General features: G+C 56.3%; 1 protein-coding gene across 4 annotated transcripts in view; it reads right to left on the bottom strand.

The window, feature by feature from the left end:
- The window catches only part of PTPRU (protein tyrosine phosphatase receptor type U), a 281840-nt gene that overhangs the window by 46092 nt on the left and 222258 nt on the right, over positions 1-13490 (bottom strand). For all 4 annotated transcript variants that reach the window (XM_075060956.1, XM_032802871.2, XM_032802873.2 and 1 more), the window contains 2 exons: positions 12103-12293; positions 3247-3319 (listed from right to left, as the gene is read on the bottom strand). In XM_075060956.1, the coding sequence (XP_074917057.1) occupies positions 3247-3319; positions 12103-12293 (264 nt within the window). The remainder of the gene's footprint in view (positions 1-3246; positions 3320-12102; positions 12294-13490) is intronic.

Here is a 13490-nt window from a genome sequence, read left to right as displayed (position 1 = left end):
GCAGAGAGATGCAGGGAAGCGGGACCTGAGTGTGGCCCAAAGGCCAATAAAAAACACCCCAATGTTGATCATCTTTAAAATCCCATGAGTTTTCAGCCAGTCCTGTGACTGCTAGGGCCTGACACGTGATTTCTGAAGGCGTGGGGTTGGCCATACAGTTAACGCACCCGGCCCAAGGGGCATCGCAGCAGTGTACAGGGCAGCGGAGCTTGGTCATGGCTCTGGCAGGGCGAGCCGTGCAGGATGGCACTGGGTGACGGTCACCAGCGAGGCACCATACCAAGCCCATCGTGGCTGTGCCTCACACCATGTAAAGTTCCACCCGAGCCATGCAGTGCTGGCCCAAGCAGCCTGTTACTCCCCTCTGTGGATTACTAGTCGGAGCTGGGAGGAGTACAGGCATCGCGGGTCTGCTACCCCCCATGCAGGTTAGCACCAGCCAAAGCAGCAGAAGCCCCCTGGCTGTTACCCTAGGAGAGCAATGGGAGCCGCTGCCATTAGAAAGAGAAACCTTCACTTGATGCCCGGGGCAGAAAGAGGAAGGTCTCTCCCCCTCCCCCAGAGCAGAGGCACCTGCAGTTGGTCTCTGTGACGCGCCTGACACAATTTGCTCCCACTCTGCAGCCATGTGAACAACCAGCAGCAATTTGCACAGCGGAGAGAGGAGCCGGATATATTTAGAAGCAATAAAAATAACCAGGGGGAAGGTATTTCAGAGCAGCCTCAATGCGGTGACACAGCTTTGGCTGGGCTTTCATACCCTTTGGATCTCACTGTCTTTTTGGGCCCCACCCTCGCCTGGCCCATTGACTCACTCCTTCTTGGGGTGCAGCCCATATCACCCCATACCCTAGCACCCCCTAAATCACAGCAAGGGGATAAGCACTGGGGCAGGTCTCCCCGACATCCCCTCCCCCCGTGGGGCAGCCGACAGAGCAAGGAGGTTCTTTGAGAGGGGACTGGTGATCATTGGTATAAACCAGGCTGTCCTGGGGTTAGCCCCAAACTCAGCCTCCTGACCTAGTTCCTATCCCCGATAGATTGGCCTGGATGTCACAAAATCCACAGGTCAATTCCATTTTCCTGGTGAGCCTGCAGCACAGCAAAGTGCCCCGCCTGCGTCCTTTTGGGCTCGGAGACTCACTGTTGTGGGTTTCCGCTTGCCGTGTCGACTAGGGTGACGGGCAGGACAGTCCTGAAATGAACATTTCAAGTCTGGGTCCTGGGCTGAGCGACTCCGGGTCACCATTTGTGACAGATTCCCTGTGGCGCTGCTCCGTGTCTGCACAAGGCTCAGGGGCGATGCCCGCCTCTTCCCGGTGGTGGGCACCGGCGTGAGCCTTAGCCCCGCCTTGCCACAAGGCCCCGCTCCCTGCTCTGCTTCTTGCTCCTGAGATCCCACCCCTGGCCAGGCCAGAAGCCAGAGCTGGGCAGTAGAACAAACTGCCCAGGGAGCCCAGGCTGCTGTGGGGAGCCCTGGAGTCCCGGACCCTCCTCCTGCCCTGGGCAGTGGGCCCCAAGGGACAGGGACACGGACCATGGGCTGCTCTTGGGCACCCCGGCCTGCCACCCAGGGCAGGTGGAGGGTCCAAGGGTCCCTATATCAGCCCAGGCTCCCTAAGTGGCTCTTCTGGCCTGGCCAGGGCCTCAGGGGAAGAGGAACAGGGGCTCCTGCACCTGTCCCAGTTTTGCAGATTGAACAGGGGGTCACCCTAGTGCGGGGATACTCTGACTGTCAGAGTAGGGACCTGGCCATGGGACCTCGCCACAGGAGCCAAGCACTAGCACTCTGGCAGGAACAAGCCTTTCCGGTCCCTTCTGTTCTTTAAGAGCCTATCGCTTAACCGTAGCATGTTTATCGTGTCCACGTCTGTCTGTTCTGTTACCTTGTAGGCTCCCAGGGCAGGAAAATGGCTGCGTAAGAGCTTGGTATTCATTAATAGCAATAAGTGTTCGTACAGCGCCTAGCACCGCAGGGCCCAATTTTCCCATAGCCTTTGAGCACCACCAAACATGTCCTATACTAGTAGGGTCTCTCACGGCCTAAGGAGCCAGTGTTGCATGCAACTCTAGCCCGTGAGCTAGACTCCACGGCACAGAACGAATGGACACTGTGCCCCATGGACAAGGCGCCCCGAGCACGGGGACAGCTGCTGCACTCCACCAGCCCAACACACTCGCTCGGCTTCTTCCCCAATGAATTTGATGGATTTTACTCTTCAGGGAAGCTACCCTGTCCCCCAATCCTGGCCTGACCCGCCCCAGTTGTTCCGCTCCACAGCCAACTGCTCTCCAAAGCTTTGCCAGCACTTCTCTGTCCTGCTCTCCCACGGCAGCCCTGCCGGCGCCCTCAGCCCTCCTGTTCCAGTCCTGCACCATCCCATTGCACCGCTCGGCCAGTGCACAACAGTCATAACCTACCGCCCCTCACTTCCCTGCTGCTCTCCACACACACGGCTCGGCCAGTGCACAACCATCATGACCTACCGCCCCTCCCTTCCCAGCTGCTCCCCACACATGGCTCGGCCAGTGCACAACACTCACGACCTACCGCCCCTCCCTTCCCAGCTGCTCCCCACACACACAGCTCGGCCAGTGCACAACAGTCACAACCTACTGCCCCTCACTTCCCTGCTGCTCCCCACACACACGGCTCGGTCAGTGCACAATCATCACGACCTACCGCCCCTCACTTCCCAGCTGCTCCACACACATGGCTCGGCCAGTGCACAACAGTCACAACCTACTGCCCCTCACTTCCCAGCTGCTCCACACACACGGCTCGGTCAGTGCACAGCTGTCACGACCTACTGCCCCTTCCTTCCCTGCTGCTCCACACACACGGCTCGGTCAGTGCACAGCTGTCACGACCTATTGCCCTTTCCTTCCCAGCTGCTCCCCACACACAGCTCGGCCAGTGCCCCTCAGTCGGGATCTCCGGCAGCCTGTGCCATTCCAGGCCTGGGCCTCTGCTAAGCAGAGAAGGAGAAACCGGGGTGAGGTTCTGTGAGGCAAATCTCTGGGAGGGACAAAAATGAAACCAACAACTGTGACAACACCCAAGAGCAAAGCGCATCTTAGCTCCGTGGAGTGGAGAGGCCAGCACGTTGTGCCCCAGCGCATCACCCCTCCACACCCCTGTCGCCTGTGCATTGCTAGGAGACTCTCTGCAGAGGTTTCAAACATTCCAGTATTAGGCAGGCAGGTTTTTCTGTTGTTTTTAAAGCCTTTGTCTCAGAAACTTACAGGCTGGCATGTGATCCTGCCTCCCTTTGGTCTTGTCTTTCTTCTTGGATGCATCCCAACCTTCAAAGAAACTCTAGAGAAAGCAGAAAAGTCGATTATATATCTAGGGAACAGACACATGGGGTTCCCTCTGGCAGCCCCTGCAGCAAACACCCTGTCACATGCTCCTGGTTTAGGGCTGGGTGCAGTATCCATTGCGGTTTGTCGCGCACTTTGACAGTGGAGTTGGGCAGGGGGCGAAGTGCGGATGGTGTTTCTGGGCACTGTCCCAATTGCTGACAAGGGGGATCCTGCACCCAACAAGCTGAAGGCTCCGGGACATTAAAGGGTCCCAGAATAGGACTTTCAGGCTCATCACAATACAATGTTGAACTGCAAGGTCGTGATGACACACCAGACTTGAGAGTCCTGGCCCTCAAGCCACAGTGTCCCATCTCTAGCCATGGCCATCCCTGGTGCAACAGAGGAAGGAGATTAAAAAAACCCTCCCAGAATACATTGGGGTGGAGGGGAAATTCCTTCCTGACCCCGCAGATGGCCAGCTGTAACCGTGAAGCATCAACTCTTAGGAACGTAGGACATAAACCAAACGTGAGCCCCAGAGCTCTTGAGCTCTGCCCCCCACCATCACAAACAACCCCGTCATACCACTGCAGTCATACACGTGTTCAGCTCGCTCATAAAGCTAAAGACGTTGCTTGCCCCACAACTCCTGCTGGGAGGCTGTTCCAAAACCGCACCCCTCGGTGGTTAGAAACCTTCGTCTCATTTCCAGCCTGAATTGGTTCATGGCCAATTTATACCCATTTGTTGGTGTGTTAACACTGGCCTTTAGCTTAAATAGCTCTTCACTCTCCCTGCTATTTACCCACTAACGTATTTACAGAGAGCTGTCATATCCCCCCTCTGCCGAGCTCTTCCGGTCTCCTCGGCCCTCCACTCCCCAGTCCTCCTGTGTGCTCTTCTCTGCACCTGTTTCACTTTAAATTAAACTTTTACTGACCATGGAGGACCAGAACCGTCCACAGTTTGCCAAACGAGGCCTATCACTGGAGTCCTGTCAAGCAATCTGAACACGCAAAAGACGGTTACTCACCTTTGTAACTGTTGTTCTTCGAGATGTGTTGCTCATATCCATTCCAGTAGGTGTGTGCGCACCGCGTGCACGTTCGTCGGAGACTTTTACCCTAGCAACACTCGGTGGGCCGGCAGGGCTCCCCCTGGAGTGGCGTCTTCATGGTGCCTGATATATAGCCCTGCCGGCTCGACCGCTCCTCAGTTCCTTCTTGCCGGCTACTCCGACAGAGGGGAAGGAGGGCGGGTGTGGAATGGAATGAGCAACACATCTCGGAAGAACAAACAGTTACAAAGGTGAGTAACCTGTTCTTTCTTCTTCGAGTGCTGTGCTCATAGTCATTCCAGTAGTGATTCCCAGCTTACCTAGGGCGGTGGGGTCGGAGTGAGACGTTGCGGAAAGCAAAACCGCTGAACCGAAGGCGGCTATCGTCTCGAGATTGGTCAACCAGCGCATAGTGCAAATGTAAAAGTATGCACGGACGACCAGGTAGCCGCCCGGCATATGTCCTGGATGGGGACTGGGCCAGGAAAGCAGCAGACGAGGCTTGAGCCCGAGTAGAATGGCGTGATCCGGCCAATGGGGACGTGAGCCAAGTCATAGCACGTCCGGATACAATGGATGTTTACCACGATGAAATCCGCTGGAAGTTAATAGGGAGACCTTTCATACGCTCTGCCACTGCTATGAATAATTGGGGCGAGCGTCTGAAGGCTTTAGTCCTGCTGATGTAGAACGCGAGGGCCCGGCGAACATCCAGGGTGTGTAGCTGCTGGTCTCGGCGGGATGTGTGCGGCTTCGGGAAGAAGACCGGCAGAAAAATATCTTGATTAAGATGATGAATGGTGAGACAACCTTCGGAAGGAAGGCTGGGTGTGGTCGTAGCTGCACCTTATCTTGTGAAAGATGGTGTAAGGTGGGTCTACGACCAACGCACGGAGCTCAGATACGCGGCTCTGGCAGAGGTGATAGCTACCAGGAAGGACGTCTTCCATGACAGATAAAGTAAAGAGCAGGTTGCTAATCGGCTCAAAAGGGGGCCCCATGAGTTTTAGACAGCACCAGGTTTAGATCCCACGTAGGGAAGGAGGCTTAACCGAGGGTACAGTCTCTCAATCCCTTAAGGAATCTGGAAACGATGGGGTGTGAAAGGTGGAAGTACCGGACTCTCCAGGATGGAAGGTGGAGATTGCGGCTAGATGGACCTAATGGAAGAGAGGGCTAGGCCCTGGCCCTTGAGATACAACAAGTAGTCGAGGACGACAGAGACTGGAACGGCATCAGGGACCATGGAATGCCGTGTACACCAGAATGAGAATCGCTTCCACTTTGCGAGATAAGTCGCCCGCGTAGAGGGTTTCCTGCTACCCAAAAGGACCTGTTGAACCTCGGCGGAGCACTGGCGCTCAGACTCGTTCAACCAGACAGAAGCCACGCCGTCAGGTGTAGGGACGGGAGGTCTGGGTGACGAAGCCTGCCGAAGTCTTGTGTTATAAGGTCCGGGTAGAGAGGTAGTGGTATTGGAGGCGCCAGGGACAGGTCGAGCAGCATGGTGTACCAATACTGTCTCGGCCATGCCGGAGCGATCAGGATCAGCTTGGCCTTGTCCCTGCGCAACTTGAGCAGGACCCTGTGGATTAAGGGAAAGGTGGAAACGCATACAGGAGACCCTTGTCCAGGGAATGAGAAAGGCGTCCGAGAGGGAGCCCGGGGAGCGGCCCTGCAGGGAGCAGAACATCTGACACTTCCTGTTCTCCTTGGAGGCGAATAGGTCTATCTGGGGAAAGCCCCACTCCGGAAAACAGAAAACAGGACGTCCGGACGGATGGACCATTCGTGTGTCAGGAACGATCGGCTCAGGCGGTCCGCTAGAGTATTCCGGACCCCGGGGAGGAAGGAGGCTATCAAGTCGATCGACTGGGCTATACAAAATTCCCACAGTTGTAGAGCCTCTTGGCAAAGAGGAGTAGATCGTGTTCCTCCTTGCTTGTTTATATAATACATGGCCGTTGTGTTGTCCGTGAAAATGGCAACAACACGGCCCTGTAGCTGCTCGCGAAATGCCTGGCACGCCAACGGACCGCCCTTAGTTCGCGGACATTGATGTGGAGCTGGAGTTCTGGTAAGGACCAAAGCCCTTGGGTCTGCAGATGGCCCAGGTGTGCGCCCCACCCCAGAGCAGAAGCATCCGTCGTCAGGGATAGCGAGGGTTGAGGCGGCTGGAACGGCATTTGCCGACCGGCGCACACCAGGGCGGGTCCAGCCACCAGTTGAGGGAGCCCAGTACGTGTGACGGTATATTGTGACTATCATGTCCAGGCATCCCTGCGTGGCCGAAAGACTGAGGCGAGCCAGAGTTGCAGAGGGCGCATGCGTAGTCTCGCGTGCTTTGTCACAAAAGTGCACGCAGCCATGTGACCGAGGAGGGCGAGGACGGTGCGGGCAGTGGTAGTGGGAAGGCGTGGAGCCCTGAACGAGAGAAACTATCGATGTGAAATCTTTGAGAGGCAATCTGGCTGTTGCTCGATTCGAGTCCAGCAGCGCTCCTATGAATTCTATTTCCTGAGTTGGGAGCAGGATGGATTTGTCTAGATTGATGATCAATCCTAGACGAGAGAACAGGTCTTTGATGAACTGTACGTGCCCGGTCACCTGGGCCTCGGAAGCCCCTCGAATCAGCCAATCGTCGAGGTAGGAAAGACATGAATGTGGCGACGACGGAGGTAGGCCGCAACTACTGCCATACACTTGGTAAAACTCGAGGGGCCGAGGAGAGGCCGAAGGGCAGAACCGCAAACTGGTAGTGATGACGGTTCACTACGAAACGAAGAAACCTCCTGTGCGGTGGGTAGATCGCGATATGAAAATATGCGTCTCTCATGTCGAGAGCAGCGTACCAATCTCCGGATCGAGGGAGGAATGATGTTTCCCAGGCATACCATGCGGAACTTGAGCTTCCTGATGTACTTGTTCAGAGCTCGCAGGTCTAAGATGGGGCGGAGACACGCCTTTCGCCTTGGGAATCAGGAAGTACCTGGAATAGAACCCTCTGCCTCTCATGGCCTCTGGAACCTTCTCTATGGCCCCCAATGTGAGGAGCTTCGAAAACTTCCTGTAGGAGGAGTTGCTCGTGAGAGGGTCCCTGAAGAGGGACGAGGAGGGAGGGTGGGAAGGCGGGGTCGAAATAAACTGAAGACGGTAGCCGCCTTCCACCGTGCTGAGGACCCAGCGGTCTGATGTTAGCTGGGACCAGGCAGGAAGAAAGCGGCGAGGCGGTTGGAAAACTGAGCGGGATTCTGGGAGGAAATCGGTACGGTGCTCTCGAGCGCACCTTCAAAAGCTAGGTTTCGGTCCCGCTGGTGGTTTGGCGGGACCGGAGTTGTTACCCCTTGAGGGCCAGACTGGCGTCTACGAGAGGTCCTGCCTCTACGCCTGGAGAAGTCTTGTCTCGGCGAGGTGGGGGTAGAACCGTCGGGGCTGGGGACGGAAGGGCCGTCTTTGAGTTTGCGGCGTGTGCATCCCCAGCGAGCGCATTATTACGCGATTGTCTTTAAGACTTTGGAGGCGAGGGTCTGTCTTCTGAGAGAAGAGACCCTGGCCGTCAAAGGGGAGGTCCTGTATCGTGTACTGGAGCTCCGGTGGTAACCCGGACGCTTGCAGCCACGAAATACGCCTCATAGCGACCCCTGATGCAAGAGTTCTAGCCGCAGAGTCCGCTGCATCTAAGGAGGCCTGAAGGGAGGTCCTCGCCCACCTTTTTTCCTTCCTGCAGGAGCGCCGAGAACTCCTGGCGGGAGTCCTGTGGAGAAGCTCAGTAAATTTTCCCACTGCCTCCCAAGTGTTAAAAGCTGTAACGGCTCAGTAGGGCCTGTTGATTGGCGACTCTGAGCTGGAGACCCCAGCAGAATAGATCTTCCTGCCCAGGAGGTCCATGCGCCTGGCCTCTCTAGACTTGGGCGCAGGGGCTTGTTGGCCATGCCGCTCTCGCTCGTTGACTGATTGGACCACCAACGAGCAAGGCGGAGGGTGGACATAGAGGTATTCGTACCCTGTGGACGGGACCATGTATTTGCGCTCAACCCCTTTAGCCGTGGGAGGCACCGAAGCCGGGTCTGCCAGATTGTATCGGCTCGTGCCTGGATGGAACGAATGAAGGGGAGCGCTACGCGTGTTGGGGTCTCCGCCGAGAGGATAGTGACCACTGGGTCATCCACCTCAGGGACCTCCTCTACGGGTAAGTTTATATTTAAAGCAACCCGGCGCGTCGTAGTAGGTCCTGGTGAGCCCTGAGGTCGATAGGCGGTGGCCCTGATGTAGATGTTCCCGCCACAGCCTCGTCCGGGGAAGAAGAGGATGAGACTCCCGGGACCAAAGGGTCTTGAAGAGACTCTTGGTCCGTGGGGCATCTACGGCTTGGTCAGGGTGAGCCGTGTCCCGGGCTGGGAGCTGCTCCACAGTTTCTGGAGGTGGTCTGCTCACCGTGGACTCAGGTGCCCTTTTGTCGGAGGGAACGGAGCGAGGCGGTGGCTGGTGACGCCCCTGGCTCTGGTGGTAAGCCCACGGAGTCCAAAAGGGCCATGGCTGAGGTCCTTGAGTGTCCGAATCCCCATAAGATGCCGAGTCGGCATGGGAGGAAACGGATGGTTGGCGGATGGCCACGGCGGGGCCGAGAGTGTGAGAGGATCATCTCTACGGCCAGTTGAATCACTGTCCACGTGGGTGCTGGGGAACGGTACTTGGAGTCCCGCCGGTGCCGCGAATGCGACCGGGACCTACTACCAGCGCGGTGCCGGGAGATCGACCTGGTGCCAGGAGCCGTGCCGAGATCGGCTGCGAGACGTGCGGTGCCTGGAGGTCGATCGGTGCCGGGACCCTCCGTGCCGAGACCGGCTCCGAGACGTGCGGTGCCGGAGAGCGGTGCCGAGATCTGGAACGGCGCTGGTAATGCGCGACGGCGATCGGGACCGTGAGCGGTACCGCGAGTACGTCCGGTACCGTGAAGGGGAACGGTACCGGGACTGCGAGCGGCCGCGGGATCCGGAGCGATGGTGAGACCGGGACCGTCTGCGTGACCTCGACCTGGAACGAAGTCCCACGGTGCCGGGTGAAGAAGGTCTCACGAGAGCCGGCTTGCCCAGAGATTGTGGGACCCGCACCGGCGGTGCCGGGGGTCGAGGCAGCTCAGGCTCCGTCATCGCAATGAGGTCTCGTGCGGCTGAGAACGTCTCCGGGTCGAAGGCACAATAAGCTCAACCGCGGCACGCGCCGGGGAGCCAATAGGCACCGGACTCGACGGCCTTTCCGAGGCCGGAATCAACGGTGCAACAGACCTCGAGGCCGCGGCAGAGGAGTCGGTGCCGGGCGGTCTGTTGTGGGGCAAGCGCTCTGACTGCGGGGCTGGTGTAGTGGCCGCAGGAGGCTTACGCTTCTTGCCTCTCGGAGAGCGCGAGCGGTGCCGACCAGGAGTTGTTGCCGGAGACTGGTGAGGTGTCTTCTTCGAGGCGTATGATGCGGTGCCGAGGAGGCGCTTGTTCCCGGTGCCGCGGGCGGTGCCGAGGACGGTGGAGTGAGCGCTGCTCCATGAGCAACTGTTTAAGGCGAAACGTCCCTCTCTTTTTTGGTCCGGGACTTGAATGCCTTACAAATCTTGCATCTGTCTGTCAGGTGGGATTCGCCCAGACACTTCAGGCAAGAATCGTGCGGGTCGCCTGTGGGCATCGGTCGGCGGCAGGCCACGCACGGTTTGAAGCCCGGCGACCCGGGCATGAGCCCGGTACCGGGGTAGGGGACGGGCTAAGCCGCGATCCCTACTAACTAATTACAAACAACTACTAAAGAACGAAAACTAACTACTAACTACTATTTAAAGTACTAAGGTTACTCACCTTTGTAACTGTTGTTCTTCGAGATGTGTTGCTCATATCCATTCCACACCCGCACTCCTTCCCCTCTGTCGGAGTAGCCGGCAAGAAGGAACTGAGGAGCGGTCGGGCCGGGAGGGGTATATATCAGGCGCCATGGCGGCGCCACTCCAGGAGGCGCCCTGCCGGCCCACCGAGTGTTGCTAGGGTAAAAGTCTCCGACGAACGTGCACGCGGCACGCACACACCTACTGGAATGGATATGAGCAAGCACTCGAAGAAGAACGCATTATTTTCTAAGAACTAAGGACCCAATCATAGACACACAGACTTTAAGGTCAGAAGGGACCATTATGATCATCTAGTCTGACCTCCTACACAATGCAGGCCACACTCACTCCTGTATCAAACCTGTGTCTGAGCCACTGAAGTCCTCAAATCACGGTTTAAAGACTTCAAGATGCAGAGAATCTTCCAGCATGTGATCCACGCCCCACGCTGCATAGGAAGGCAAAAGAAACCCAGGGCCTCTGCCAATCTGCCCTGCAGGAAATTCCTTCCCGACCCCTGACTTTGTGAGCCAAGCCTGTATTATTTGTTCTTAGAAGGGAAAACTGAAGCACTGAGTGGTGACATGACTGGTTTGAGGGTACGCAGTGCAGCACTGGCAGAACAAAGACCAGAATCCAGGAGTCCCAACTTTCAATCTGCTCCTTTAACCAGACAACATTTCTGGGAGCTTCTGTGTGCCAGATACAAATGTCAGTTCCCCAAATCCCTCGGTTTCAGATCATTACAAATTGCTTATTTCTCCAGGTCTTTTCTTACCCTTTTTCTCTCCCCATAGAACAGCCTGGTGTGTAATAACAGCAACATTCACGGATCGGAATAAGAGGCAGAAAGTGGAAGGAAATTACATGTTTTCTCCCCATCCATAATATCGAAGTGCTTCTCAAATGACTAGCTCTGACCCCATACCGCAGCTTTTCAAGCAGCTTTAATGATTATAACTAACCAGGTTTGTCCAATACATAAAAGAGGGGGGTGAAAAGGTTCCTGCACTTGAAACAAGTGAACATTAAACAGTAATTTCACTGGGGGATTTCAATAGCCAGGCCTGTGGGACACCAAGGAATCAGGAAATCAGCCCTGCTGTGTGCGTTGTAGCAAGTGTCAGAAAGCAGATCTCACCATTATAGCTACTTCAGCCTAATAGGATAGGGACAGGAATGGAGGCATTAATGACTCTGGGGGCATATGCTCTCTGCATTGAAACAAGAGGAGACCATCTATGCTGATCAGGCAGGGCTGCTGCTGCACAAGGGAACGCAGTGGGTGTCTATCACAGGGTGGAGAGAGAAGCACTCAGCATGATAGCAAGGGGTGGACCTGACATTGTCCTGAAGCCAGTCGTGCTGGGCAAGGAAAGAGCAGTGCAGCCTGGGTTTGCAAAGGGAAAGCAGGAGAGTGAGGTCCCTAAATATCTTTGAGGATCTGGGCCCTGGTGCTTCATAGAATCTCAGGGTTGGAAGGGACCTCAGGAGGTCATACAGTCCCACCCCCTGCTCAAAGCAGGACCAATCCCCAGACACATTTTTGCCCCAGATCCCTAAATGGCCTCCTCAAGGACTGAACTCACAACCTTGGGTTTAGCAGGCCAATGCTCAAACCACTGAGCTATCCCTCCCCCCATGAGACAGCTGACCTCAAACTCCCATTATTCAGATGAGTGCTGGTCCGTGTCTGCAGCATCCTACGCTTGCAGAAATACCCCCTGGCCGGAGTTCCAGTGATCTGCCCTGGGAATCCAGCTGCCTTTGCCCTGCCCCTCGGCTATGTCAGGGGTGGGGGTGGGAGCAGGCGAAGGGGAGAACAGCACAGGGTAGCAGGCAGGATTCCCCGACAGCTCCCCCCTCTCACCTCATACTCCTGCTTGAAGCCATAGCCTTCCGCTGTCTTCATCTGGTTGATGTGCTGGAGGAGATCAGCCACTCTGACGGCAGGGTGGAGCTGCCCGGTGTGGTATGGGGAGCCCTTGCGCCCGCACTGGCGCCGGGGGGAGCCTCCGAGTAAGCTGCTGGACTCATTGACTGCACTGCTGCGCTGGTCACCTGGGGACAGGCACAGGAGGAGTTCAGAAGACGATACAGCGGGCTGGTGCTCCTGGCTGATTTGCTCAAGCTACGCAGAGTTGGGCTGAGCTGGTGCTTAGATAGGAGATTGCACAGGGACACACAGCCTGCAGGAGGGGGCACTCTTCCCACATCGGACTCTCCGTTGGGGTTCTGTGGAAGCGCCCCCTGCAGCTACCCTTTGGAAGGGCACAGCACGAGCGCCAGTGCAGCGGGGCTGGGCACGGTAAGGTGCTAAAACTAGCATCGTAATACTTCAATATGGCTTAATTAAAGCAGAGGGGTGGGGGAGGAATACGCATGTTAATAAACAACTGCTTTGATGAGGTCAAACTGTGCTCTCAGTCCGTTCTGGAGTGATTCCAAGACTTCAAGGCCAGAAAACACCAGTACCAACTTCTAGTCCAGGGATTGGCAACCTCTGGCACGCGGTTCGCCAGGGTAAGCACCTTGGAGGGCCAGGCCAGTTTGTTTACCTGCCTCATTGGCAGGTTCGGCTGATCACGGGTCCCACTGGCCGCGATTCGCCGGCCGAGGCCAGTGGAGATGGCAGGAAGCCGCAGCCAGCATATCCCTTTCCCACGCCGCTTCCCACCACCTCCATTAGCCTTGGACAGCAAACCGCGGCCAGTGGGACCTGCGTCAGCTGAACCTGCCGATGCGGCAGGTAAACAAACTGCCACGGTGCTTACCCTGGCGAGCCACATGCCAGAGGTTACCGACCCCTGTTCTAGTCAGACCTCCTGCACAACACAGACAAAAAAGCAGGCCCCAGTCACTTCTCTGAAGCCTGCACCTTTCCGATGTCTCAGAAAGATATCCAGTCTTCTCTCAGAGACTGAAAGGGATGGAGAATGCATCGCCCCCTGACCTACGTTGTTCCAATGGTTAATTATCCTCACAGCTGAAAAGGCGTCTTATTTCTAGTCTTGAGGTCAACGGACTTCACTGTCACTACTTGGATAAGTTACTCAATACTGACACCAATGTAAATGGGAGTAGAATTTGGCCCATGTAGTATCTGGGGCAAACTCAGCACAAGTCTCTGTATTTTTCATTATGAGCCATCACTACCTTGCTCGGTGACTAATTCTCAGGATTCCCCAGATGCTCCCACCCAACGTTCTGAGCTCTGACTTTGCTAAGAGTCCTGTTCGATGCAGAGCATTTCTCTGG

Source organism: Chelonoidis abingdonii, chromosome 25 (genome assembly GCF_003597395.2).
Source record: "Chelonoidis abingdonii isolate Lonesome George chromosome 25, CheloAbing_2.0, whole genome shotgun sequence".
NCBI lineage: Eukaryota > Metazoa > Chordata > Testudines > Testudinidae > Chelonoidis > Chelonoidis abingdonii.
The sequence above is the reverse complement of the archived record's forward strand: the minus strand, read 5'-3'. Positions and strand labels throughout refer to the sequence as shown.